This window comes from Monodelphis domestica, chromosome 1 (genome assembly GCF_027887165.1).
Source record: "Monodelphis domestica isolate mMonDom1 chromosome 1, mMonDom1.pri, whole genome shotgun sequence".
NCBI classification, from domain to species: Eukaryota; Metazoa; Chordata; class Mammalia; order Didelphimorphia; family Didelphidae; genus Monodelphis; species Monodelphis domestica.
Window position 1 is genome coordinate 119,358,530 of NC_077227.1, and position 25,839 is coordinate 119,384,368.

At 35.4% G+C, this 25,839-nt stretch overlaps 2 protein-coding genes across 9 annotated transcripts in view; one reads left to right on the forward strand and one right to left on the reverse strand.

Moving 5' to 3' along the window:
* Positions 1-25,839, reverse strand: part of SAXO2 (stabilizer of axonemal microtubules 2) — a 123,958-nt gene that overhangs the window by 74,100 nt on the left and 24,019 nt on the right. For 2 of the 7 annotated variants that reach the window (XM_056805911.1, XM_056805915.1), the window contains exons 3-4: positions 22,539-22,769; positions 19,189-19,394 (exon numbers count right to left, since the gene is read on the reverse strand). The exons of 3 other annotated variants lie outside the window; for them this stretch is intronic. The gene's annotated coding sequence lies outside the window, so the exon portion shown is untranslated. The remainder of the gene's footprint in view (positions 1-19,188; positions 19,395-22,538; positions 22,770-25,839) is intronic. 2 more of the 7 variants (XM_056805910.1, XM_056805904.1) reach the window with 1 other exon arrangement.
* Positions 1-25,839, forward strand: part of EFL1 (elongation factor like GTPase 1) — a 278,731-nt gene that overhangs the window by 33,701 nt on the left and 219,191 nt on the right. For both annotated transcript variants that reach the window (XR_460442.3, XM_001362562.4), the window contains exons 8-12: positions 2,384-2,507; positions 4,333-4,409; positions 5,026-5,162; positions 7,222-7,344; positions 9,449-9,548. Coding sequence is in view for 1 of the 2 variants with exons in the window: in XM_001362562.4 (XP_001362599.1) it covers positions 2,384-2,507; positions 4,333-4,409; positions 5,026-5,162; positions 7,222-7,344; positions 9,449-9,548 (561 nt within the window). In the remaining variant the exon portion in view is untranslated. The remainder of the gene's footprint in view (positions 1-2,383; positions 2,508-4,332; positions 4,410-5,025; positions 5,163-7,221; positions 7,345-9,448; positions 9,549-25,839) is intronic.

Here is a 25,839-nt window from a genome sequence, read left to right on the forward strand (position 1 = left end):
CTACAAAACAGGAATGGTAATCTACAAAACAGGAATTATAATTTAGCTCCCAGGATTATTGAGTCAAAATGAGACAACACATGTAATGAGCAACCTTGAAAAAAAAATGATATGCTCCAAAGTGGGAGTCAACATATGCATGTATCTAGGAGGAAATTCTTGCCTAAGGAAGGATAGATAGACTATTTGATCCAAATTAATATCCACCAAGGATAATACCAGATTGGGAACAGGACCACTTAGAGGTGCAAGGATTCAAGACAGAAGTGGGAAGTTGGAGGCAAGAAATAATGTCTTTGAATGCACGGGATATCAAGAGACCCAGCTTCCAGGAGCTCCTCAAAGACTTGCACTTTTATGGTGGTATTTGCAGTCTCTGCTTTGTATTGATGTATTGATGCTGCTATAAGCCAGACTCATCATGTTCCTCTAGATATAGCCATTGTCCTCAGCCATGGACTTGAGTATACCCATTGATTTTAGAGTGAGGACATTTAGACCCAGATGGAATGGAGTTTGCCTCACTGTCACATATATAGTTAGTGGCAGGGCCAAAGCTAGAATCTATATTTCCTGATTCTGAAACTAGTATTCTTCAATATTTTATAGTGTTGATCTCTATTTTTGTCACTAAAATATAATTTTATTAGGGACAGTCCTGGAGTGAACTCATAATTGTTGTAATACAAAGAAGATAACTTTGAAATCTTCTAGTGTCTCCTCCCACCCAGTAGAGGAATCTACTTGCACACCCATGACAGAATTGCTGACATAGTCTAAACTTCTTCCATGTGCTCATGGGAAGAGTGAGTGAAGTTTAGAAGATTCTATTTTGATCAAGTGCTGAACACAGCACATCTGGGATCCCCATATAAAATCCATGTGTTGAAAGGGTGCAGTCAAACTGTGTATTAGCAATTGCAGACACCAAATGAATCAGAAAAGCTTAAGTTTTTATTGCCTTTGGCTTACCTTCAGAAAATGCTGGCATCTTTTAAGACACCATCTTGAATACCATGCTTTTTGCAACATCACTTTTTAGAATGTTGTTTGGAAGAAACGACCATTGTAAATATCTTTTTGGATTTTTAGGTTCAGATGCTCACAACTAACTTGGGTCTCTGAAGAAATAAAGTTATCTGAAAAACAGGAATCTTTTGCTCTTTGCCTTCATTGCAATTTGCATGCTAAGAGAAGTTTATTTTTTCTTATTTGACTTTTGAAGACCAGTAATTTATCCTTTACAAGCAGTATTGAAAAGTACACTCCAAAGAACATGAATTTACGAGACTTGTATTAGTCTCCATCTTGCCATTAACTAACTGTGTGATCCTGGGGGAATGACTTCATCATCTCTTTGAGAATGTGACAGTTCTTTAAGTAGCACCAAGAATGGGAAATTTGACTTCTTTTCCCCTCAATTTCCTCTTTTTGTTAAGGGAAGTAGTATGGAAGAAGACAATAGTAAACTGGATTTCATATTTGCTTTCTAATTGTATGGTGCTAAAATCAGTGCCAATTGCTCTTATTAGGGTTGAAGGTGATGATCCCTGGTCCATCAAAAGCTGTGCAATCAAATGCCAGCTATGGCATGCCTAGAAATTTAGAAGGCTTTGAGTGCATGCCAGGCAATGGATTGAATGTCTGGCATTTGAGCACCTGCCTCATTTCAAAGAAAATCAGTAGTAGATATAATGGCTACCATGTGACAGAAATCTCTGGTCACGCAATTCATCAATTTAGGAATGTGGAGGGGTTGTGTATGATCTCTGTCAGTGGAGGAAGTTCTCCCATTGATGAAATCTCACCGGTTTTAATGTGTAGAAAAAAGATTGGGGAAGAAATGGATCCTTATTTCCCTTAGTGGGTGGTGGGAGAGCTAATATATTTGATCACAGGCAAAGTACTTGACTTCTTAGTGCCTCAGGTATCTTTCTTAAGATTATAAGCCATTGGGGGCAAAAAGGTGGTTCAGTGGATTTAGAGCCAGGCCTAGAGACAGGAGGTTCTGGGTTCAAATGTAGCTTCGGACACTTCCTAAGTGTGTGACTGGGCAAGTCACTTAACCCCCAGTGCGTATCCCTTCCTGTCTTTGATATTATATACACTATTGTATATTGTATAATATTATATAAATATTGATTCTAAGATCAAAGGTAAGGATTAAAAAAAAGGATTCCTTGGTGGGAGAGAACCTTTCATCCTAGGATTCTGCACCTTGATAAAATCAGAGGCAATGAATACACTGTTACTCTGGTTTGAATATCCCAATCCCCATCTGTTCCTTAGGCCAATTCTCTTCTTACCTTACTTTTGAAATCAATAATGTATAACATTATATTGTATATTATTCATATTGCTATGGAAAATCACTTTCTTTCAGAATCAAGCATTTTGCCAAACTATATAGCCAAAAACTTGGAATCAAGGCTGATGTTCTTTTGAAGACCTTATGGGGAGAGTACTACCTAAATACAAAATCAAAGAAAATTATGAAAGCTGACCAGGTAAATACAGTAAGATGAAGAGGTACTTTGTAGTGGGGCTCACTATTGATATACAAAAGAAAAATTAATCTGAAGTTTTCTACCAATAGATATAAGTAGTAGCTGATATATTATGCTCATTATTCAGTATCATGGAAATTATGACCTTAATAAAATTTTTAACACATGTAGCCCAAATACCAATAATATTCTCTTCATGTATGTTCATTTATGTCATTTATCAGTTTTCTCTGGATTTCAGGGATTAAGTTGTGATATTGAACATTGAAGAAAATTGTCTATATTCAGATAGTCCCATAAAATGTGGTATATAACATTTTGATATTTAGTTACATTTTTTTCCCTTTGAATATCTAATACCATTTAACAGCTGAAATAGATTTAATTTGTCTTTCATTTATGCTGCTTGTATCATGAAAGTCTTTTACTCTTTGCAGTTGGATAAAAATTAAGTCTTCTTGGGGGCAGCTGGGTAGCTCAGTGGATTGAGAACCAGGCCTAGAGATTGGAGGTCCTAGGTTCAAATCTGACCTCAGACACTTCCCAGCTGTGTGACCCTGGGCAAGTCACTTGACCCCCATTGCCTAGCCCTTACCACTCTTCTGCCTTGGAGCCAATACACAGTATTGACTCCAAGACGGAAGGTAAGGGTTTAAAAAAAAAAAATTAAGTCTTCTTCCCCAGTTATTGTGTTTAGATAAGAATTTTTATTTGCCTTTTAAGTTTAGATAACATAACAACTCATTTCCCAATATAGTCAGGAATTAAGAGATTCAGGTTCAAGCTCTGGTTCTTCTGTAACTTTGGAGAAATCACGTCTCCTTTCTGACCTCTCTTTTTCTATGTTTCTAAAGTCAGATGTTTAGACTTCATGTCTTACAGATCTAAAAAACTGTATCATTAAGGTCACTTCACTACCTGAGAACTCAGGGAAAATTATGGAGAACCACACATTTTAAATGTCAAAGATGTATATTTGCCATTTATTATATATTGCAGTAATCTGGGGCCACTTAATATAGTGGAAAACATTCTTTGGTATTTCATTGATTCTCATGGGACTCTCTGTGTTATAATGCAGTACAGTATTTACTGTTCATAATGATGGCTTTGAGCTATAAAGAGAATGTTGAGTTATATGTAGTGTTCTCTGTATAAGAAGTAGGGAAATGGATATGACATTGAAGAAATAGTTTCATATAAAGGGGCTCCTCTAACAGAGTAAAACTGAAACCACCTTAGCTCCTGTACTAGGATAGATAGATAATGCCACTATTGGGCATTTGTGGTAAGAGCAATGGAAGTAACCATAGAAATTAATGTTGGTTTAGTTGAATTGAAATGGCAGTATTAATGGTGGGGGGAGAGGGGTGCAACAGCACAACAGGGTTTCCCTTTTTCATTAAGTATTATTTGTGATACTGTTTTCAACCACTGATAGGTGTAATTGAAATTTGGCTCTGAGTGCCAAACTACAGGTTTTGCCAAACTGAAAATTATGTTGGGTAAATATTTGGCAAGTGGTGAGACATATAGTAGTGAAATTGAATCATATTAAGACATCTGTCACATGTTCCAAGTCTCCAGAGACAATCTGGTAGAGTCGAGAGAGCAGAGAAATCAGAAGACATGGGTAGGAAGTCTGACTCCAACTTTTGCTAGATTTATAATCATGGCCAAGAGGCTTCATCTCTTTAAGCTTCAATTTCATCTGTAAAATTGGGAGTTAATGCTCTTTCCATAATAGTGGGACTTTATAGAAAGCCTTTTGTAAAATATAAAAGTGAATTGTTATTATTCCAACCATATATTCTCTTTTTTACAGACAAAAGGAAAGAAACCTTTATTTGTACAGTTGGTCCTAGAAAATATATGGAGTCTCTATGATGCAGTCTTGAAAAAGTAAGATTATAAAACAGTGTTTGATATTCAGATCAGTTCTATTTAAGTAATATACTAATCTTACGTACTTATCACACTTCAAGAATGTGCTTAATGGGGAAAAGTGATAGAAGTTTTCAACAGAATTGATTGTGGTTGGTGAAACCAACCATTTCTGTTAATATTCAGTCTGTGTAAAACATGGCTAAAGGGTGTAGTTAGCCATGATTTTAAAATGTGGCATGGTGGTGGGCTGATGATAATGACTATATGTTTTCAACAAGCCACTAAAAGATTAATTTGATAAAATCTGTCTCCAACAAGTAGAAGTGAAAATTAATTTTATTGTTCTAGTTCCATTTTGAATGATAGGCTAGTAATTTTTTTTTCACCATTTGTAAGACTATATTGTTGGTAATGTAGATTGTCCTAAAAGTTTTGGAGTCTCCCACTTTGAAAATAATAATAAAAAAAGATTATTTTTGCACTGTGGCAAGAATTCCCTTCCAAATATTTATGGCCTTTTGTTAAAAAATAAAGATTGGGGAGCAAATAGCTAATTAAATTTTACTTCTCTTAACTTTCTGTGTGTATAGAAATATAATCTTGTGTTTTTCATTTTGTTGAATGAATATAGGGACAAAGAAAAAATTGATAAAATAGTAAGCTCATTGGGACTAAAAATTGGAGCACGGGAGGCACGACATTCTGACCCTAAAGTTCAGATCAATGCCATTTGCAGCCAGTGGCTTCCAATATCAACTAGTGTTCTTGGTATCCTTTTTGAAGTTCTCTACTATTGATGAGTCATGAAGACTTTTGAAAATAGAGCTCTTCAGGTTGAAGCTTTTTGTGTTATTATGTAACAAGCTTTTTCTAAAGCCTTGCCTATATTTGTTTTTCTCCTCTTAGGGATTTCTTTGTCCCATAACACCTCTTCATTACTAAATATAGCATGTGTAGGGACGAAATTGACCTAAATATATCATAGGTAATGTGCATTTGTTATACTTATTATCTGTAGTTTAACAAAATACATTTTTTCCTTAAGATACACAGTTGGTTAATTTGGGAATGGTTTCTACTAGGAACTTTTTTACCCTCTGATTATCACTCTATTGTCAATCAATCACTGTTTCTTATCATAATAATGGCCCTTTTTCACTTTCTTGTTCTTCATTAAACCAATTAATTAACTACATTTCTTGTTTCTTTTAATGGGACCTTTCTGTGGTATAAATGTATGTATATGTCTATCTTTAGGAATATCTTTACACATATAATTTTAAAGAAGTCTAAATAGTTTAAAAAGTGAATAATGATGCCATTAATTTTTTTAAGTCCATATTCTTTTGTATGAGAAAAGTTCATATTCTTTAAATGAGAAGAATAGCTACAGAGTGGCTAGGGAACTGGCATCAAGGTCAGGAAGACCTCGAGTTCAAGTTCTGCTTCTTTGTTATCCCTCAGTGCCTCAAGTAGCTCTCAGAGACTAGAAGCTACAGTATAGGTGCCTTTGGTTTTCTAGGAATTCTTTATACTTATTGAAATGACAGATCCTGCCTGTGGATAAATTTTAAAATAATTATTTAACATTTTTCTTTAAATGAAATTACCCCTCCCCCAACAACTTCCCCAATTACTAAAGCAGCAGTTCTATTTTTAAGAATTTAAGTCTTTCTGAGGATTACCCAGTATAATAATTAAAACAGGTTTGACAAATATAAGAATTTAAAAATTGTTGTGGTTGCTGTTTATAATAAACTTTTTAGTCAAAAGACTGTTAGTAGCTTTATTACAGCAAGGTAGAGATAGTAAAGGGGGAAATGTAGGAAGAGGGTAGAAGATATTGCTTAGCTAAATTAACTAAATCTGGATCCAAGTGCCTTATCTAAGAGAGCATCCCATCAAAGACAGGAGACAAGCCAAAAGGCCATTGTCTCTGGCCAGGGTCCCCTCAACCCAAGCGAGTCACTGAAGCCTAACTCCTTGAATCACCAATGTAGAATCATCATGTAGAAGAATTCCTCTTTCAGCAAAAGTCACCAAGGCAGCAGAAGTGCTTCAGAATGACCTCGGCTGCCTTTTATAAACAGTTTTCTTAGTGTCACTTCCTGTCTCTCTGGTTTCTAGTTCCTTTCACTAGTCTATCACATCTCAGGAACCAATCATAGTCTTCCAATTTTGCTAGCACTTAAGGAGTATGGGGAGGGGAGGGGGGTAGTGCTTGTGGTCTTTTAGGACTAAGTGTTAATGACTAAGTAAGTGTGAAAGGCAGGGGACTCCAGGTTCTTGATTAAGTTAAAATAAACAAATTCCCTTTCACACTAGTACATATCTCCCAAAAATTTCTAACTATAAATATCCATATGGTAATCTCTAGAGGTATTATAATAGGATGAAGCTGTCTAATAATTGCTGGTATTTGTTTTTATACTAGAATATCAAAAATGCAGGTTCTTATTTGTTATGTAGGAATTTTATGTAGTATCTTTATATTGTATGAAGCATAAAAACTTTTGTAATCATTTGGGTAAATGTACCAATCTGTAAGGTTCAGTTATAATTACTTTTTCAGTCAAATGAAGATATTGCTTCTGTCATACCTATCATGTGCAATTGTGGTAAAGAACAAATATATGCAATGTGCTTTTGTTAATCTTATAGTGCCAGATACCCATAACTTGTCCAAGATTATCATCTCTCCTAATCTGCGGATCTTGCCCTATTGTCATTTACTAATGACAATGAATGAAACCTTTTTAAGTCCAGTACAAAGAATTGGGGGACAATTCTAGCCCATTAGCTTTGAATCCTTAACAGTGGATTTTAGACATGGTATGCCAGAAACTCCCTAGTCCTCTTGACATCCCAGCTGAGCGAGTAGAGAGGCTGCTATGCACTGGAGCAAAGACATTTGATTCTCTTCCACCAGAAACCCAGGAACTAAAGACAGGTGAGTTAAATTTGAACAAATTAATTTAGAAACAATTAGGGGCAGCTAAGCAGCACAGTGGATAGAGTGCCAGGTCTTGAGTAGGGAGGACCTGGATTCAAATGTGGCCTCAGACACTTTCTAGCTGTGTAACCCTGGGCAAGTCATTTAATCCAGATTATCTAGTTCTTACCACTCTTCTGCCTAAAATTGATACTAAGACAGAAGGTAAGGGCACTGGGGGAAAGAAACCCCAACAAAACTATTAAAGTCCATTAAAGGCTATATAAATCCAGGGTTTGGTGTTCTGATCACTAGATATGTATAATTTCAGCTTTGGAACTAGCCTTGATAGTAATGGTTTTTTTAATTCATCCATTTTTCCTTTAAAATCTTTTTTATATGACTATCTTTTAAACTACTTGTTTCTTAGGTTTGGGATTGTTACACTTATTTTTTTTTGTCTCTTCTGCAACTAGCACCATTGCCTGGATCATTGTAAGAGCTCACCATATGGTTATTGATTGATTGATTGATTGTAATTGAACTAGTGATACTCAGTCTGGTCCTATGCTCTTGTTATTTTTTTAAAATTGGATCTCCTTTCTTAAGAGTAAAGATGGGATCTGAAATCTTTATGACATTTTGGGACTATAGCAAATAACACAGCCAGATTGATTCTTTAGGAATTATACTTTGGGGATGTTTAATAAACCTTAAAGCATAACCTGCAATCACTCAAATAATGTTACTACTGTTCTTAAGACACACACACACACACACACACACACACACATTTTTTACATTTTAAAGTGGCCTTTTTATGGTATCATTTAACCTTAGCCTGTGGTGAGCCAAGTTTCCAAAAATAGTTATATTTAGGTGTGCTAAGTGAGGTCTTAAGGCAATTGTTTTAGATTCCCCTCAGCAAGAGTTTTATCAGTAGATTGATTCTCATTGTGGATTAAAAATGTAAGTGCACTTTGCTAGAAATGTGCTTTGAGATATCCAGTGGCAATTTGCTCAGTACTCCATCTTATGCTCTTTCTGCCTAGAGACAAAAATGTTACTTCATTGTAATATGAAGTTAGATGATGTTCTTATAGCTCTTAGGTGAAATCTAAGCTCTTTCTTTTGGTTTGTTAGGATATACCTTAGTATCAGAGAAGATAGATTCCTAAATTGTGCAAATGTTATGGGAACTAATTTTTGGTAGGACCCAGAGAAAGCAGACTGTTCTCTTCTTTTCACCATGTTGATAAGGAAAAATCATGTCATAGAAATACAAGGTGCAAATTGTTTATAAGCAGTCTATGATTTATACACATTTATGTATATTTGAATAATGCATACATAGGAATTACTATGCCATCCTCAGCTTGAGAGCTTTTTACTTTGGGACTGTTAGAACCCTCCATCTTGTATTGGTATGGAAATTCCTCAATTATGAAAGCTTCTTTCCCAGCACCAGTATTTCCATCGTTGGCTTCAGGGGAATTTGTTCTGGAACATTAAAATGGTCATTTTTGAAACTGTTTCAAGAGTTCAGTGGCATTTCCCTATTAACAATATGCTGCCATTTATGTATCTCCTGGCATCCCTTTGCTATGGAATTATAGCATGGAAGTCATTTGTTCATTGTTCTAAAGCTAGAAGAGATGTCTGATGCCACCTAGTCTCCAGATAGTTTAGGTTGGATTACTTAAGGTTTCCTAAGTTAAAAGGTTATCCCATACACTGTGTGGATGCTTGTTAGCTCTTTTCACAGTTTGTCACTTCTCTGGGTAGGATGCCATGCCCTCTCCTAATTTATTATTTCAGTTATTTCTTCTACATCTTGGGAGACTTACTTTGGGGCCTATAGTCCAACCATTCACTACAAATAGCAGCCAGACAAATAAGTCATTATAAGTTACGTTGATTTTTTTTTTCTGAGTAAAGAAGGAAAGCATTTTGTTCTTTGGAAAAGTATAATTCTTTAAGTGGAATTTAAAAAATAGTTAAGACCCCGGATTGGTTTTAGTTCTAAATGCTGTTTTATTCCAAGTCTCACTTGTTCTAATGAAATTTGGTTTTCTTACAGTAGGTAAAGAAAAAGAATGACATTTGTTTCTTATTTCTTTAGCTTTTATGAAATGTGGAAGTGAAGAAACAGCCCCAGTCATCATCTTTGTTTCTAAAATGTTTGCAGTTGATGCAAGGTCTTTGCCTTGTAACAAACCAAGGTAAGACTCAAGGAGAAAATGGAGATTTCTCCTCCTGGGGGCTATTTGAAGATAGGATGTGTGTATTGGTGGTGGGGAGTGGGGTTATAACTTTTCTTAACTAGCTCATAATTTCTGACCACCAGGAATATTCACTCTAGATGATTTCTGCTTGTGGTATTCCCTTTGTATATGGCACTCTGTTAATTAGCCGTTTCTCCTGTTATGTTGCTGTATGTTCATTTGATTATTTTTGGTGCTTCTTGCCTTTCTAGTGTGTGTGTGTGTGTGTGTGTGTGTGTGTGTGTGTGTGTGTGTGTGTGTGTGTGTGTGTGTGTGTGTGTATGTATTTAGAATCCAAAGCTAGAATAAGGTGTTTGTGTACCCTGCATAGATTTATGCAGTTATTCTCTGCATTTACAAAGATGTCTTCTGTAAGTTCCTTTGTCCTGGAAGTTCTATGTTGTCAGTAAGTCACACAAAGTGACTTAACTTACCACAAAATTCTTACCTATCACAGAGAACAAGATTTTTTCCAATTAAAAACTTGTGCATTTCTCAAGTTAACAGGATCTAAGTCCTATGCTTTCTTCACTATTCCATGCTCTCATTGATGAGAGCAGTCTTAAAGTTCCTCAGTAATTTGAGGCTTCTTTTTTTTCCTACTGTCCATACCTTTAGAATGGAAAAAAAATCAACTCCAACAGTGAAAAAAATTATGACCAGTAGCAATAGAAATACTTATTGTAATTTTTAGATGAAGTTGTGTTTTCCTCTATAGAGGAAGATTAAAGTTTATTACAAGCTGGGCAGGTTGACTAGACTAAATTGAGATCAGCCCTGGCTGAGTCTGTTTTAGAGTACTAATATAACTATTGCTAATGCATATTTTTTGCTATTAAAATGTCCTTTTGACTTAACTCACTAATTTAATTTTTAAAGAAAAATTATTTTATATGACTCTTGTTCAAGCCAAGTAACCATTGTTTTATAATTGCATAGTCAGATTGAATGTGAAGAAATAGTCAAGTTTTTTCTAGTGACTGGAATATTAGCATTTGAATTAGAATAGTGTAATTCCTCAAAGTATATTAGGCAGCAGCTACTGAAAATTTCACTATTGTGATTCAGTCAGACTAGACCTTTGATCTTGGTGAACCATTTGAACATATTAAATGGAGTTTTAAGTGGGTTTTCCTTCTCTAGTGAATAATCCCTTCACATCTGTGGTATCATGAATTATTTTGACAGGTCTTTGGTGTGCAGTGAAAGTCGATGCTGTGCAACATTTTGGAAAGATTTTGTTTCTTCTCACCAAATGAAGTTTTTTCATACTAATTTCACAGGTTTAGAAAGGTCTCAAAGCTAGTTCAGAGCCTCTTAGGTTAAGTTTATTTAAATTATTTATTGCTGCATTGAATATTTAAATCTAAAGATTTCTAAAATATGGAGCTTCATGAATGAAGATCTGCCCTTGGGACTTTGGCATTGACTTTACATTGGATCTTGGTATTTATAGTTATAATATAAGCACTCTTTATTGTCTGATACAAAACATTTTATATTCTTCAGTTTTCAAAAAGAATGCTTGAATCATATAATAACTGAGCAACAAGGGACCTTTAGAGGCTTCTTTAGCCCTGTTTCTTCACTTTATAACTAAGAAATGGAGGCACCCACTGTAAAATGCCTTACCTAAGGTCATATACTTAAGGAAACCAGCTGGAATTTGAAGTCAGCTACCTTAAATAATACTTTCATTTTCTGCCTTAGAGGATTCTTATGAGACTCATATTAATTAGTGTTTGTGACAGTGATTTATAACTGTTAAAAATGCTATGATCCATAAATTCTCTTGTTCTTTCTTTTTTCTTTCTTCTTTTTTTTCTCTCCTCTCTTCACATCTCACTCATATGCCTCACCATAAGTATATAATGCCTTATCTGAGCCAGTCTTCAGATGTGGCCTTGACTGTGAACTGTGACTTTCAAAGTGCTCTTCTCATTTGATGAATATTTTTGGCCACAAGGACCCATAAGATAGAGCATTACAATGGAAAAATTACTGGATCTAGAGTCAGGGGAACTGGTTCTGACATTTATGACCTGTGTGATCATACATAAGTTACTTTATCTACATATCTGACCATCAGTCTTTCTTCATCTGTAAAGTTAGAGGACTGGGTTAGATAACTCTATGATTGCTTGCCGCTCAAGATCTGGGATCCTAAGTAACATCTGTAAGAATGGAAGAGTTGGGATCTCTGTTGGTGGAGCCCCCTCCCCCATGGATGTATGGAAATATCAAAGTACATTTTATCATTACTCCTCCTTTTTTTCCTCCTCTTCCTCTTCTACTCACAATTACAAACTGGTGCTACAAGGCCTCTTTCCATCCTTTCATGCTATTATTACAAATAAGGCCTAGAGTTTTAATACCTTTGAGTCTTTGACCATTTCCTAGTCAGATTATGCCCAAGATGTATAGAGTGTTGGATTAGTCATAGGACCACTTGTGGTACTTTGGATCAGTCTCTTTATCTGCCTAGAAAATGAGGGGTTTAGATATGGTGATATCCTAGGTACCTTGAGCCCAGTTTGTCTAAAATCACAAAAAGGTGGAAATGAATGACAATCACATATTTTCCTAAGAGCAGATTTTGATGGTAGAAAGAATTGACAAAGACTAATGTATGGAATTGCCTTGATAAAGAAGGAAAAGAAGTTTCATATCCTAGTGATAATCTCTACACACTTCTTAATTTAACTTAGAGTAGTTTATAGTATATTAGAGCTGGAAGAAATCTTGGAGATCATGTAGTTCAATTCTATTATTTTATAGAGGAAGGAACTGAGAATCAGAATGAGGTGGTATTCTGAAAAGCTGGGGCTAGAGTCAGGCAGACCTAAGTTAAAATGTGTCCTTACATATTTACTACCTGTATGACTCTGGACAAGTCACTTAACCTCTGTCTGCTTCTCTTTCCTCAGTTATAAAATGGGGATACTACTACTACTTACTCCTAGGGTTGTCAGGAAGATCAAATGAGATAATATTTGTGAAGCATTTAGCACAATGCTTCTTATATTGTAATTAGGTGCTCTATAAATGCTTATTTCCTTTCTTTCCCCTTTTCCAGGATTGCCTAACCAGTTAATGATAAAGCTGGGATTAGAATTTTGCTTTCATGCATGCCTCACTGTTGCTTAATAAACTTTGCCTCACTATTGACTGTTTTAATTTTCAGTAACCTTAGAATGGTATGTATGCCCTGTTTCTAATTTTTCCTATTCATTATTGGGATTTTTTATTTCAAATGATACAACATAGTAGACCACTAGTATAGTATTTGACTTTCAAATCTTTGAGAATTGGAACCCTGGTACAGTTATCCTACTGGTCATTCATTATCCACAATTTTGATTCCTTTAGATAGATGCTAAATGACAGAGTTGGTGGGTATAGAAGCCACACCATAATCATTGGTATCCGCTCCTGAGGGAATTCTGCCATCATAAGGTCCCCCTTTTCAGGATTTTGGTGGATCTGTAATTTCATCAATGTGACTATTTCATTAACTAGTACAGATTACAAATAATTCATACCTTTTTATCTATTATTATATTTCTTATCTTTACACAAATATTTCCTAAAGCATCCAACCAGTGTATTTCAGGCTTTCTATGCAACACTGTATGACTTTCCACTCTACCTCTGAAGACTGCTGCTTCAGGACCTGTTTACCACTTTGCAGACCAGTCATCTCTGGTAAAAGGCTTCAGCCTACAGATATCTATATTTTCCCATTATCCTTTGAGTTATTTACAATCTTTAGATTGTGTTTTTTCATGATTGTATTGTTCAATGACAGTGTTCTTAGGAATTAAGTGTATCGAAAAGATGAACTTTTATAGCACTGAGTAGCTTGGGATCAATGAACCATTTCTCAGGAGTGATAGAACCTGATAAGTTATTAGTCAGTTATGCTTAGGATGTATAGAGTGCTGGATTAGAGTCATTGAGACCTTGTCTCTGCCACTTGTACTTGTACTTTGGCTATGTCTCTTCACCTACCTAGAGTTATTTCTTTATAAAATGAGGGGGTTAGACATGATGTTCAAGGTACCTTCCAACTAAAACTATAAAGATCCATAAATACACATTTCAATAATTGATGGACTAATTCAATGGTCAGATATCTAGCTGCATGTCATAAGCTAAAGAATAGTCTTCTACCTGCCCACTTTTTTGGTTTAGACTTATGATTTCATTGGTTTAGTTAAGGAATTCCTTTGATTGTTGGAGACACAGAGACATAAATGATTTGCCCATGATCTGACAATCAGTATATTTCAGAGAGAGTATTTGAACCCAGGTTTTTCTAACTGAAGGCCAGCTCTGTGTCTGCCTCCTATGTCCTGACTCTTATCTACTACTGAATCACTATGACCTAGGGCAAGTAATTTTATTCCTCCTGGAACTAGTTTCCTTTCCTTCCAAGTCATGAAAAGAGATCGAACTAGATTATCTCTAAGATCCATCCCAACTCTAAGATTCAGTGTTAGAACTTTATTGTTACTCTAACAGTATCCATCATGTATATTACTCCTCTTAAGTGAAGATTTCATATCTGAACACTGTGTGTGTATGTATATATATGCATATATATATAGTGTGAGTACATATATTCATTTAGCTATACACATATATATGTATATATGTAATTTTTTAAAAATAGGAAGTAATTGGTTGAAAAGTTTTGAAGTTGGAAAATATATTAGGCAATAGGTACTTGACCATAATAGTAAATACGATTAAAGTAACAGACTTAAATACTTGTTTCAGAGGATTTCCTTTAGAGGCCAGCTGGGCAGGTGGTTTTTTGATTCCTTGGGCTAATTTTATAAGTCATCTTAAGAAAGTGACCCATCTTGCTAGCTCATTCTGTGATCAAGTACCTAATCATTTTATGTCTAACACAGCTTATAAATTAGGAAAAGGGAGAAGGTTGCATTTCTTTGCCTAAGCCAAAAACCCTCGCATGATGAAACTTCAAATGCCCTGCCTGTAGTCAGTTATTCAAAGATCCAATAAGATCATTAAAATCCCTTGTTTTTGTATTTCACTTTGTGGTTTTAAAAGCATTTTCACATATAACAAGATTTCATCTTTGCAAGGCTGAGAAAGAAAAGACTGGTGGAGGTTATTTTGGTTGTTACTTAAATTGAAGAGAATGGAAGCTCAGAGAATTTGAGCCAAGTCTTTTGGTGCCAGATTTAGCCCATCCTGATTCCTAAGTTTTGGGCTTCTTCAACCAATACCATGTTTTCATTTCTTTTGCAAAAGTAGTGAGTATGCAGTCTCATCCACCATAGAGTGGCTGGTTCAGGGCAACAGATAGATCATAAAATGCTACTATCCTGAAAATGGGAATGTTGACTTCATTTTATACTGACAAGTAGATCCATCAATAAATGGGGCCTTTCCTGAGAGAGTGTTTTGGAAAAGGAGATGAGGAACAGAGGAAGGCGAATCTTGTATTCTCATAGGGGCTTTGACAGCTATACTACCTCCACCAAGGCTGGATTGTATCCTCTATCTATTCATTATTCTATAGCAGGGGCAGTCTGGAATCATGGAGAGAGTGCTGGACTTGCCAAAATCAGCCCTCTCTGGTTGGAATCATGCCTTTGGCACTTAGTAGCATATGACCATAGGCAGTCCATTTCATTTTTCTGAGTACCACCTACCTCCTAGCACTGTTAGGAAGATCAGATGAGGAAATGGATGGGAAATGCTTTACAAACTACAAAGAGTTCCACAAATTTTAATTATTACCTCTTGATTTGGTCCACCTATCAGTAAAGGTGGAAATTTATTAATGGATTTTTTAAAATGAAGATCACCTGTTTGTAGATTTGCTTAGGAGTCAACCAACTGGACCATAAAGAAGTTTACCTAGTCTTCTCTTTTTTGTTACCGTTTTATTAAGTTTCCCCTTAATGAGAGTTTGTATAAATAGTGCAGATTTATTAGAACCCCATGTTTGTTTCTTTTAGACTTAGGAAGATCATTATTGTTATTGCTATTGTTCAGTTGTATCTTACATTTCATGACCTCATTTGGGGTTTTCTTGGCAGATACTAATTTATAGTTTCCTTCTCCTGCTCATTTTGCAGATGAGAAAATTGAAGCAGATAGGGTTTAAGTGATTTGCTTGGTATCATACATCTAGTAAGTACTTGAACCCAGATTTGAATTGGAGTTGAAAATGAGTTTTCCTGCCTCCAGGTCTGGTGCTCTATGCCCTGTGCCACCTAGCTGCCCAAGGAAGATCATTGGGATCGTGTTTTTCTCAAAGATATGAGATAGCATTGCTAATTGTTATGGGGAGAAGACTTGAAGTTTCCCGAGTCATACTTCTGGATTCTACTGAGCAGTGGACTGATCACATAGATTTTGAAAACAGAGGTAGTTAGCTATAAGTATAAGTTATAAGACTTCAAGAGATAAGGAGATGAAGTGAAGACCAAGGACAAATAGATGGTGTTTACCTGATGCTCTGAACAAAATTATTCTCATTGTGCCTTTATGACTTGAAAATTCCCTAAAGAATTTTGTGCATTGCACAAGAAAACAAACAAACAAAAAAACTCCAAAAAACAAAAGCCCAGAATTAATTCCAGGTTGATTTATCATTTATCAGGAACTATGATGACTTTTTTTTCAACCTTTACTCTCCTTCGAATCAATACTGTTTTGGTTCTAATGCAGAAATTGTTGTAAGGGCTAGGCAATGGGGGTTAAGTGACTTGCCCAGGGTCACACAGCTAGGAAATGTCTGAGGTCACATTTGAACCTAGAGCCTCCCATCTCTTGGCCTGTCTCTCAATCCATTGAGCCACCTAGTTTCCCCCTGAACTATGATGATTAAAAAAACAAAAAACAAAAACCTATTACAATGTCTGACTCCTTAACTTTCTTCCTCCCCTTTCTCCCATCCCTTTTTCCCAAGACAACATCAAGGATGTTCTGAGAATGTGGCCAAAATATATTTCAGAATTATGTAGATTTTGTAGGTTTAGAGATTTAAGGAACCACAAAAGTACTTCCTCACTTTACAGATGAAAGAATTGAAGTCCAAGGTGACAAAAGGAAGAGATAGCGTTGTGATTCAAACTCAAGGCTTCTGACTCCAAATTCACTGCTCTTTCTTCTGTACCAAAATACATTTTGAATTTAAGTGCATTCCAGGGAAGGAAAATTTTGTTTAACCCAAATTTTCTGAGTAATCGTTGCAATTCTTTATATTGTGGGTGTAGATTCTAAGATGGTCTAGATATTTATTTTCTTCTTTGACCAGAACACAATACACCCAGAATCAATGAAAAAATGAGGCTTATAATGCTTTTTACACACTTTGCATCACCATATAATGCTAGTTATTATGAATAAACCAGCTTTTCTTCTAATAAAATTTCATTCCATTTATTTTTAACCACACCATGTACATTTCTTTATTTATTACATCTATTATTAATTCTCCTAATCCTTCCCTCATATTTCAGCATGATATGCCTGCTTGTGACTTTATCTAAAGACTCAAGACCTCTACTATGATCTGAGAGTAATTCTAGACTCAGACAGGTATTGGGCAGAAACTTTATTCAATTAAACCTAGTTCTTACTGTTTGTTTGACTCTGTGCCTATTCCCCAAAACCTGTTGCCTATATCTTGGATCTCAATTTATCAAGGCTCTTTGGTCTAGAAGACTCCTGACTTCCTTTTCTGGGACCCATATGCTTTGTGTTCCAATCTATTTACCTGAATTTAATTTTCTCACTTAATTGAAATGTTAGTCTTATTTTTAGCTCTTTCTTATCAGTGTCCTGCTTTTTCAGATTGTACCCAGCCCAAAGCACAGTAAAATATTTTCCAGTGGTGGCTTTTTCTTATAGCCAAACAACCCAGAAGATACAAAACCTTTTTGATGAAAGTAGTTATCCCAAAGCCGTGTATTTATATCACAAGAAGAATGACATGGAATCACTAATCTCAGGTCTTCCCCTGGATTATTGTATGTAAAATAAGGGTGTATATTTAAGTTGGAGGCCACATTGAGATCAGTTAGGGATAACAAATGACTGAGAGAGAAAATAGAAACATGGAAAAAATTGAACTATGAGGTGTCAGTTAGCTTTTTAGTATTTGACATTTTTTAGCTTAAAATTGCACTGAAATCTTTGGAACACTGTATAAAGTCTCTGTGATCTAGGCCCTTGTGCTGCTGGGGAGTTCAGCTCTGCAATTGAATAGGCAATGATGTCCTTGCTCTTGTTCAGCATGTCCCTAACATTGCCCCACCTCATTGACACAGGATTTGTCTGTGTTAAGTGTGTACCACTGGATGAGTGACCAAATCAGGACCCAAGTCAGAACCACATAGTGCTGCCATGAAAGGAGTGGCCAAGCAACTAGACCAAAGGCAGGGAAACCCATTGTCTGTAGGATAGGGCAGAGAGAGGAAGAGAAAGGGCTGACAGGTTGGCTAAGAGCAGCTGAGCAGACAGGAAGGAATTGAAGGTAAAACTAGCCATGTTGTCCACAAGGCATTCAGCAGCCCTAGAAACTTAATTGAGGTCAAGATACCAAGGACCATGGGAGGTACCTCAGGAAAGAAAGACCATTCCTTCTCACCTTCAGGGAGATTCCTTTTGTATTTACATTCTGGTAAATATGTTAGTGGTAGATAATGTCTATCTGTGTGTGTGTGTGTATGTATATATATATATATATGCATATATGTGTGTTGTGTATGTGTGTATAGATGTATAGTTTTGTATATATTGTATAATAGATGTATAGTTGTGTACATATTGTATATGCATATTATATGTTATATATATATGTTGCTGGAGATTATCGCAATCTCCATCTGAATAGACAATTTCTAGTCTCACTAATTATTCCTGAATATGTGAGTCTATTACATGATATATATGCATATGTGTTTATGTATATGTGGGTGTATTTGTATACATATATGTATATAATATAGACATATATTCTGTGCTTCACCCGAGGTAGAGCTGCTCCTCTCTGGCCCTAGCTTCATTCCTTTACACAACTGATTCTCTGATTCCTGCTTTTCTCCTCTCCTGCTTTTAAATGATCACGTTAAATAAGCTGATCTGTATAATACTTGGAGTTCTACAGAGGAGAAAATAGACATCTTTTCTTTTTGTATGACCTTCTATGACTATACTAATTATACCTTTCCTCCCTTCCACTACACATACACATATATTTATAATATATATTTATGATTTATGAGGTGGTTTTATATATATTCCTTCATTTGATCTCATAACTACCTTGTAAAATAGACATAGATTTGGCATGTATCAAAGAGTTGTAGTCTTTATGGACAAGAGGAAGGAGTCCCCATTTTGATGAGACCATGGAGCCATAGAAGTAGTGTATTATTCCATTTTACTGAAAACTCAAGCTCAGGAAAATTGATTGTACAGGTTACAGTTAAAAAGTGGTACCTTCAGAATTTGAGCCCTGTTCTTCTGACTCCAGCACCTGTGGTCTTTGCTCTACCTACACTGTGACTACATCTGATTATGATATAATCAGTCAGGGCTAGTTTCTCACCATCATTCTGCTTCTTTGGTAGCAACCATTGCCCTGGGAGACTGTGGTTGATGGATGGTAACTGAAAACAGCCAGCCATAAAGTGAAAGAGAGGGTGGCAAACAGATGGAGTTCTTTTCTTTGGCAGAGATACTGGAATGTGGCAGTAAGAAGGTCACGGTTTCAGAAGTGTCTCCAGGATGATTGATAGCCAGGTTTCCTAGGGACTTAAGGAAGAAGAAGAGACAGGGAGGCAACCATCAGCATCTGGTGGGTCATTTCTTCTTTTTTCTTCTTTTTAAAAAATAAATTTGTTATTTATTTTTAACATTCATTCTTTTACAATTTTGATTTCTGAATTTTCTCCTTTCCTCCAGTCTTTCCCCCATTCATTGAGAAGGCAAGCAATATGATATTAATTATACATATAAAATAATGCAAAAAAATTGTCATATTAGCCATATTGCAAAAAAAAAAACCTACAAGAAAAATAAAGTGAAAAAAAAAACCACTTCAGTCTGCACTCAGTCTTTTATCAGTTTTCTCTCTGGAGGCAGATAACATTTTTCATCATGTTTCCTTTGGAATTGTCATGGAACATTTTATTGATAAGAATAGCTAAGTCTTTCACAGTTGATCATCTTTATAATATACTGTTATTGTGTACCATGTTCTCCTTGTCCTTATTTTACTTTGCATCGGTTCATATAAGTCTTCCCAGTTTTTTCTGAAACTATCTGGTTTATTATTTCTTATAGCATAGTAGTATTCTGGTACAATCATATTCACAACTTGTTCAGCCATTCCCCAATTGATGGGCATCCTCTTAATTTCTAATTCTTTGCCACCACAAGAAAAGCTGCTATAAGTATTTTTGTGCATATAGGTCCTTTTTCTTTTTTCATTTATCACTTTGGGGTATAGACCTATGGTATTGTTAGATCAAAAGTTATGTGCAAAATTATATAGACCTTTGGACATAATTCCAAATTGTTCTCCAAAATTGTTGGACCAGTTCACAAACTCCTTTAGCAGTCATTAGTGTTCCAATTTTTCCACATTTTCGCTAACATTTATCATTTTCCTTTTCTATCATGTTAGCCAATCTAATAGCTATGAAATGTTAATTCAGAATTTTTTAAATTTGCATTTCTCAGTTATGAATTAGAACATTTTTTTCCTATGATCAAAACTTTGATTTCTTCTTCAGAAAATTGCCTGTTCGTATCCTTTGTGGTAGAGATCATATTTGAAGGAATTGGGGGAGTAAAACTAGAAAGGAATTGGACAATAAATGGAAGGGGCACAACAGAGTTGAGTGCTTTTTTTTTTGTCCAAGATGAGAAATAATATGAATAATACTTTTTAAAAGGATGGATACTTAAGGAAGTTTCCTTTTTCATAGAAATGGTTCATGCAAATTACTTCACTTTCATAGGCAATGTGATATAGTAGAAAGATTGCTAAACTTGCCATCAGGAGAAACTCAAGTTGAAATCAGGTCTTTACTACTTATTAACCTTAATTTTGCCATCTATAAAATGGGGCCAATAATACCTGTAGCACCTATCCTCTATGTTCTTATTAATATTTGTTGAAATTGTGTTTACAAACTTTAAAACATTATGCGTGTGTCCACTTTTATTATGCTTGTACCAGAAAAATAAGACATTTATGCACTAATGATCAGTCTTTTTTTAATTTAAATTAAACATATTCTAAACCTAAAAACATTCTTTGGAAGAAAATAATTTTTTTCCTGTCATTGGGCTTATTTTGGGTGGCAGTTGTTCATTTTTTTTACATGGGCCTGAAAATACTTAAAGGTCTTACCTTGCCATCTAAGTGATTTATGGTTCCTATATTTTGTCTTAACATGATGTCTGTGTTCTTTACCATGAATTTTGTGCTAATTCAGAAAGGATGGTTTCATAATTCATTTTTTCAGGATTACATTTTAAATTTCAAAATTTAAATCTCAATTTGCTCAGCAGACTTTATTGTAATTAGTAGATTTCCTTCCTACCTTTAATTCTTTAGGAATGTTAATGTATTTTCACTACGAATCCTTATAAGAGCTTAAAAGTATCATTTCACAGGAGAAAGTTATAGTTAAGTATAATTTGCGTTTAAATCTTGTGAATAAAACATTTTGGTTATAACTAACTTATACAATGCTTTATGGGTAGCATGCTTTTTGCTTTTCACAACATTTACTTCTCACAATAACCTTGAGAGACAGATAGTATAAATATGTTTATTTTATAGATTTTAAAATGGTAAGATCACATATCTTTTAAATTGTAGAGAGGGTACTTAATCGTAGGGATTTTGACTCAAATCCTAGATGCTCTGTTACCTATTATGCATTGTTTTTCAAGATTATGAAAAATATGTGTGTTCATGTATGTTTAGATAGATAGATGCCCAGTATATTCATAGCAAGACCTAAGAATGGAATCTTAATCTCTTCTCCTCTGGAGAACTCACTACTGTCTCAACTAGCATATTTAACACAACTAGTTGTAACCAGGTAGGGAGAGAGAAGAGGGAATCAGAGATAGTTGTTTAAAGGAGTGAACTTAGGGTCAGCAGAGCAGCAGCATCTCGGGGGAAGTCTAGAATAATTAAACTCAGTTCTGAAGCTAATGCTTAGCCTATCCAGCTGTAACCTTGAATAGCTTAAAAGTATAGGACACCATGACTTTGGGGCCTCCCTGTACATTCTGTGACCCTGTATGCTAAGCAGGTGCTTCTTGGGAGCTAGGTTTTGCTATGAACTTGGGATTTTGGCATAGGAAACTTGTGGTATGGAAAATACGATCATCCCCTATTATGGATAATTGCCATTTTCTCTGTAGTTTATAGTCATAGATAGTCGTCTTGAGGCACTGAGAGATTAAATAATTTACCTGTACCTTGTCATTCCTCCCTTAGGGAGGGGGAAGAGGAGGGAGCTATGCTAAGGGCTTTTTTACAAATATCTCATTTGATCGTAGTTTTTGGCCTAAGTAGAACTTAGACCCAGCTCTAGTGATAACTAGGCTCAGCGATCTGTCTGTTATTCCAGGCTGTCTTATTTTATTAGAGGGGAGACTAATGTGTGGTGATAATAGTCTCTGTACAAGGAGAATCTTTGGATCTTAGAAGTTTCTCAAAATAAAATGTTTTCTCTCTCCCCTTGCCTCCTAACATTTGTAATGAGCAGATATCTGTATGCATATTTAAAAGGGAGTTTCTGAAGTAAGGTTTTCTGATATATTATAAAAGGTTCTCCTGAGGTAATTCTGTTCCCTTAGCTATTGAGGAGGAGCTTAGATTGTCAGAGAGAGGTAAGTTGTTGATTGGTGTCTTTGTCAGAGATCTGCTACCTGCTTGTGGGTCCAAACTGTAGGTGAAGAGCTCATGCATGAAGAGAGAGCTTTGAGCAAATTGAAGAACTGAAGTAGGATTAAATCTTGATGGCACTTAGTCTTTTGAAGAATTAGGGGTTTCAAGGGACAATGTTTTTATGCCTCTTTCCTTCCTTTAGATGAGGTAGTTTGTTCTTTCTCTTTCCCCTCATTGTTTGACATTCCTTAGTGACTCTTTTCTTTTTCTGTCTATAATATAAAACCAAACCAAAAATGAATGTTTAATTTTATAATATTAATTGAATACAGTTTTTATTTTTCTGTTCCTGATTTCTTAGGGCTTAGATGTATGGCTTAGATGTTTTATATTTCTCTTTTAAAAATAGAAAGAACTAACTAAAGTTAGGTTTACTTTGGTTGGCCTCTCAGTTAATTATTTTCCCTCATGGGTCAGTGTCACTTAGTAGAAAAATTATTCCTTACCCTTGCCTTAACAGATAGCTAGAGATTTCCCCACACATAATTTGTACTAATTCAAACTAAAAACATCATAGAAACAAGAGGTGGTGATGAAAAAAGTTCCAGAAATGTCGTGTTCTGCTCTCTCCCTTCACTTCTTTTCTTGTAAACTTCTATACCTTTTGCCATTTCAGACTCTCAGTGAAGAATAAAGGCAGAAAATAGGGGACAAAAAAAGATGAGAATTAGGGAGAATAGACTAGAGCAGGGGTGAAGAAATAGTCTCAATTTTGTCTTTGCTTGACCTTGCAAAGTGATATTTTTGATGTGTGACTTAGTAAAGTTTTTAAGGAAGTGAGAAATGATCTGTAAAAAATTTAACCATTTTTTTCTTTCTGTATATGATAGAGCTTTAGATTGTACTCAAACTAAGCCTCCCAGTCATAAAATCAAATTGGATTCTTCTGTTGCAAAACTAGTGAAGAGCAATTTTCCCAAATAAGATTAGGGTAAATGGAGAAGGATAGAATTATGTTTTCATCTTGTGCAGCCAGGAGTGGAATTGAGTGTCTTTTGAAGGAAATGTCTGAACTGTTTAGGGTCTACCTGGTCACTTGGTCAATGATTACATTCCATCTATTTTGAGGAAGCTACTTAAAATATTCAGAGGCAGATAGTGCATATTTTGCAGAATATTACCTTTCTTTTTTAATTTTTATTGTCATGCAAAGCACTTCCATATTGGTCATACAAAGCCAAAACCATAAAATAAAAACAAAGACATTCTTATGAGATGATTCTAATAGTTCTTTCTCCGGAGATGGATAGCATGCCCCATCCTAAATCTTTCAGGATTGTCCCAGATTGTTGCATTTCTGAGAGTAGCCAAATTTTCACAGATAATCATCATTCCATATCACTGTTATTGTGTACAATTATTCTCCCAGTTCTGCTTATTTTTCTCTTTATCAGTTCCCAAAGATCTTTCCACCTTTTTTCCTGAAATCATCTTACTTAATTCTCATAGCAAAATAGTATTTCATTACTAACATAATATGTTAATATATACCATATTATATATATATGTATATATAATATGTTAATATGTACCATACAGAATATTTAAAAATGTGAGGTTGTATCCTGTTTGTTATCCAGAGCTATGGTAACTTCAGACATCAAGACTTGGCAGCTAAGAAGCAAATCACAAACAAATCTCATATGTATAGGGAGAGAGGGAGACAGACAGAGAGAGAGTGAGAGAGATTGAAAGAAGAGTTGATTTGCTTTTCAGAATATGGTCCTCTCCTCTTTTCTATAAAAGGCATTACAAATGCAGACAGGGACAGAAAACAGTTGAGAAGGGAGGAGATGGGGAAAGTGCCATTGAGTGGGGAAGGAGCTTGTTGAAGGAGAGAGATGGGCAAAGAGAAGTTGCTATTGGTGTTAGGAGCCTCAAAGAGCAGAAGTGGCCACTAAGGTGGCAAAATGTAGACTCAAAGTGCAGAAGAAAGTCCATTGTGATGCACAGAAGTCATACAGCTCTGCAGTTGGTGGGGTTCATGAGCCACACAGATCAGAGGAACCCCTATACACATCATTGCTCTATACCAGTCATCTCAGTTGTCAGTACTTTGGGGAGATTGTACTATCTAGATCACAAGAATCCTGATGAATAGCATTATGTCATGCGTGTGGCTGGAGCAGGGATTATGTTGGAGGGAGCTGACTGAAAGCAGGAAGTCAAAATTCCTACACTTCTGGCCTCAGAGGTCTTCAGAATATTCAAGTACTGCCATACAGTGGCTCATCAAGCAGTATAATTCAGCTTATAAATGAAGAAAGCTAAATAATCAGTATAAGAGTGATACTGCATTTCAGGCTTCTTATGACATTAAAGATACAGTTTTTAGTGTTGCTTGGGCCTGAAGTTATGTAAAAGTCACACATTTATGAGAGCTTGGAAAAAAAAGGAGGGGGGTGGTGTTATGTGCACACAAGTATCTTTTCTGCTGAAGAATTTTCAGCTGTTGCAACTGCCAGGACTTACCCAAATAACCTAGTACAGACTTCTGAAATGAGGTTTCATTCCTTTGTCCCAACCCATTTATGGTTACTATACCTTTAGCTACATCTTGCAGTGCAGTATACTCCCAGCAACAAATTTAGTACAAAAGAGATAAAAATGTGGATATAAATCAATGGGGAAGTCCATTGTGACTTAACCTTTCTGAGGATGTTTTCTAATCAGTAAAATAGGGATGTTACCTCTTAAGACTACCTATTGGGATGCTACTTCTTAGGCTTCCCCACTGCACAGGAGTTTTGAAAGAAAAGTGCTAAGTACTTCTTAAAACACTAATAAAAAATCATATTATTACTCTTCTGCCTAAGAGGCTATGAGGTTGTATATTCTTCATGCTACTTTTATAAGAAGAAAATACTCATAACTCTGACCCAGGACTTTTTTGTGAATGTAAGTTTTAGGATGACTCCAGCATTCCTTACACATTCAGCCCTGTGTCCTATCCCACTTACTATGTGTACATGTGTAGTTAATAAGAACTTCAATCGAGTATTACTGACCATGATGAGATATAACCTAATTAAATTAGTTTATGTATATTTTGGAATAAGGAGCATGTGAAATACAGGTATTCCTTCCACATTGCAGTTTTCTTCTTTGCAGTTTTGATATATCATGGGTTAGCATAAGAAACTGACTGAGAATTTTGGGGGAGTTTTGTGGAAGCCACAGATGACATATGAAGATCAGCAGATAATACAGAAAAAGTTTAGACATTCAGAAATGCATAAAATGTTTATATAGTATTGTATATCAACATATTTAATCTTTTAA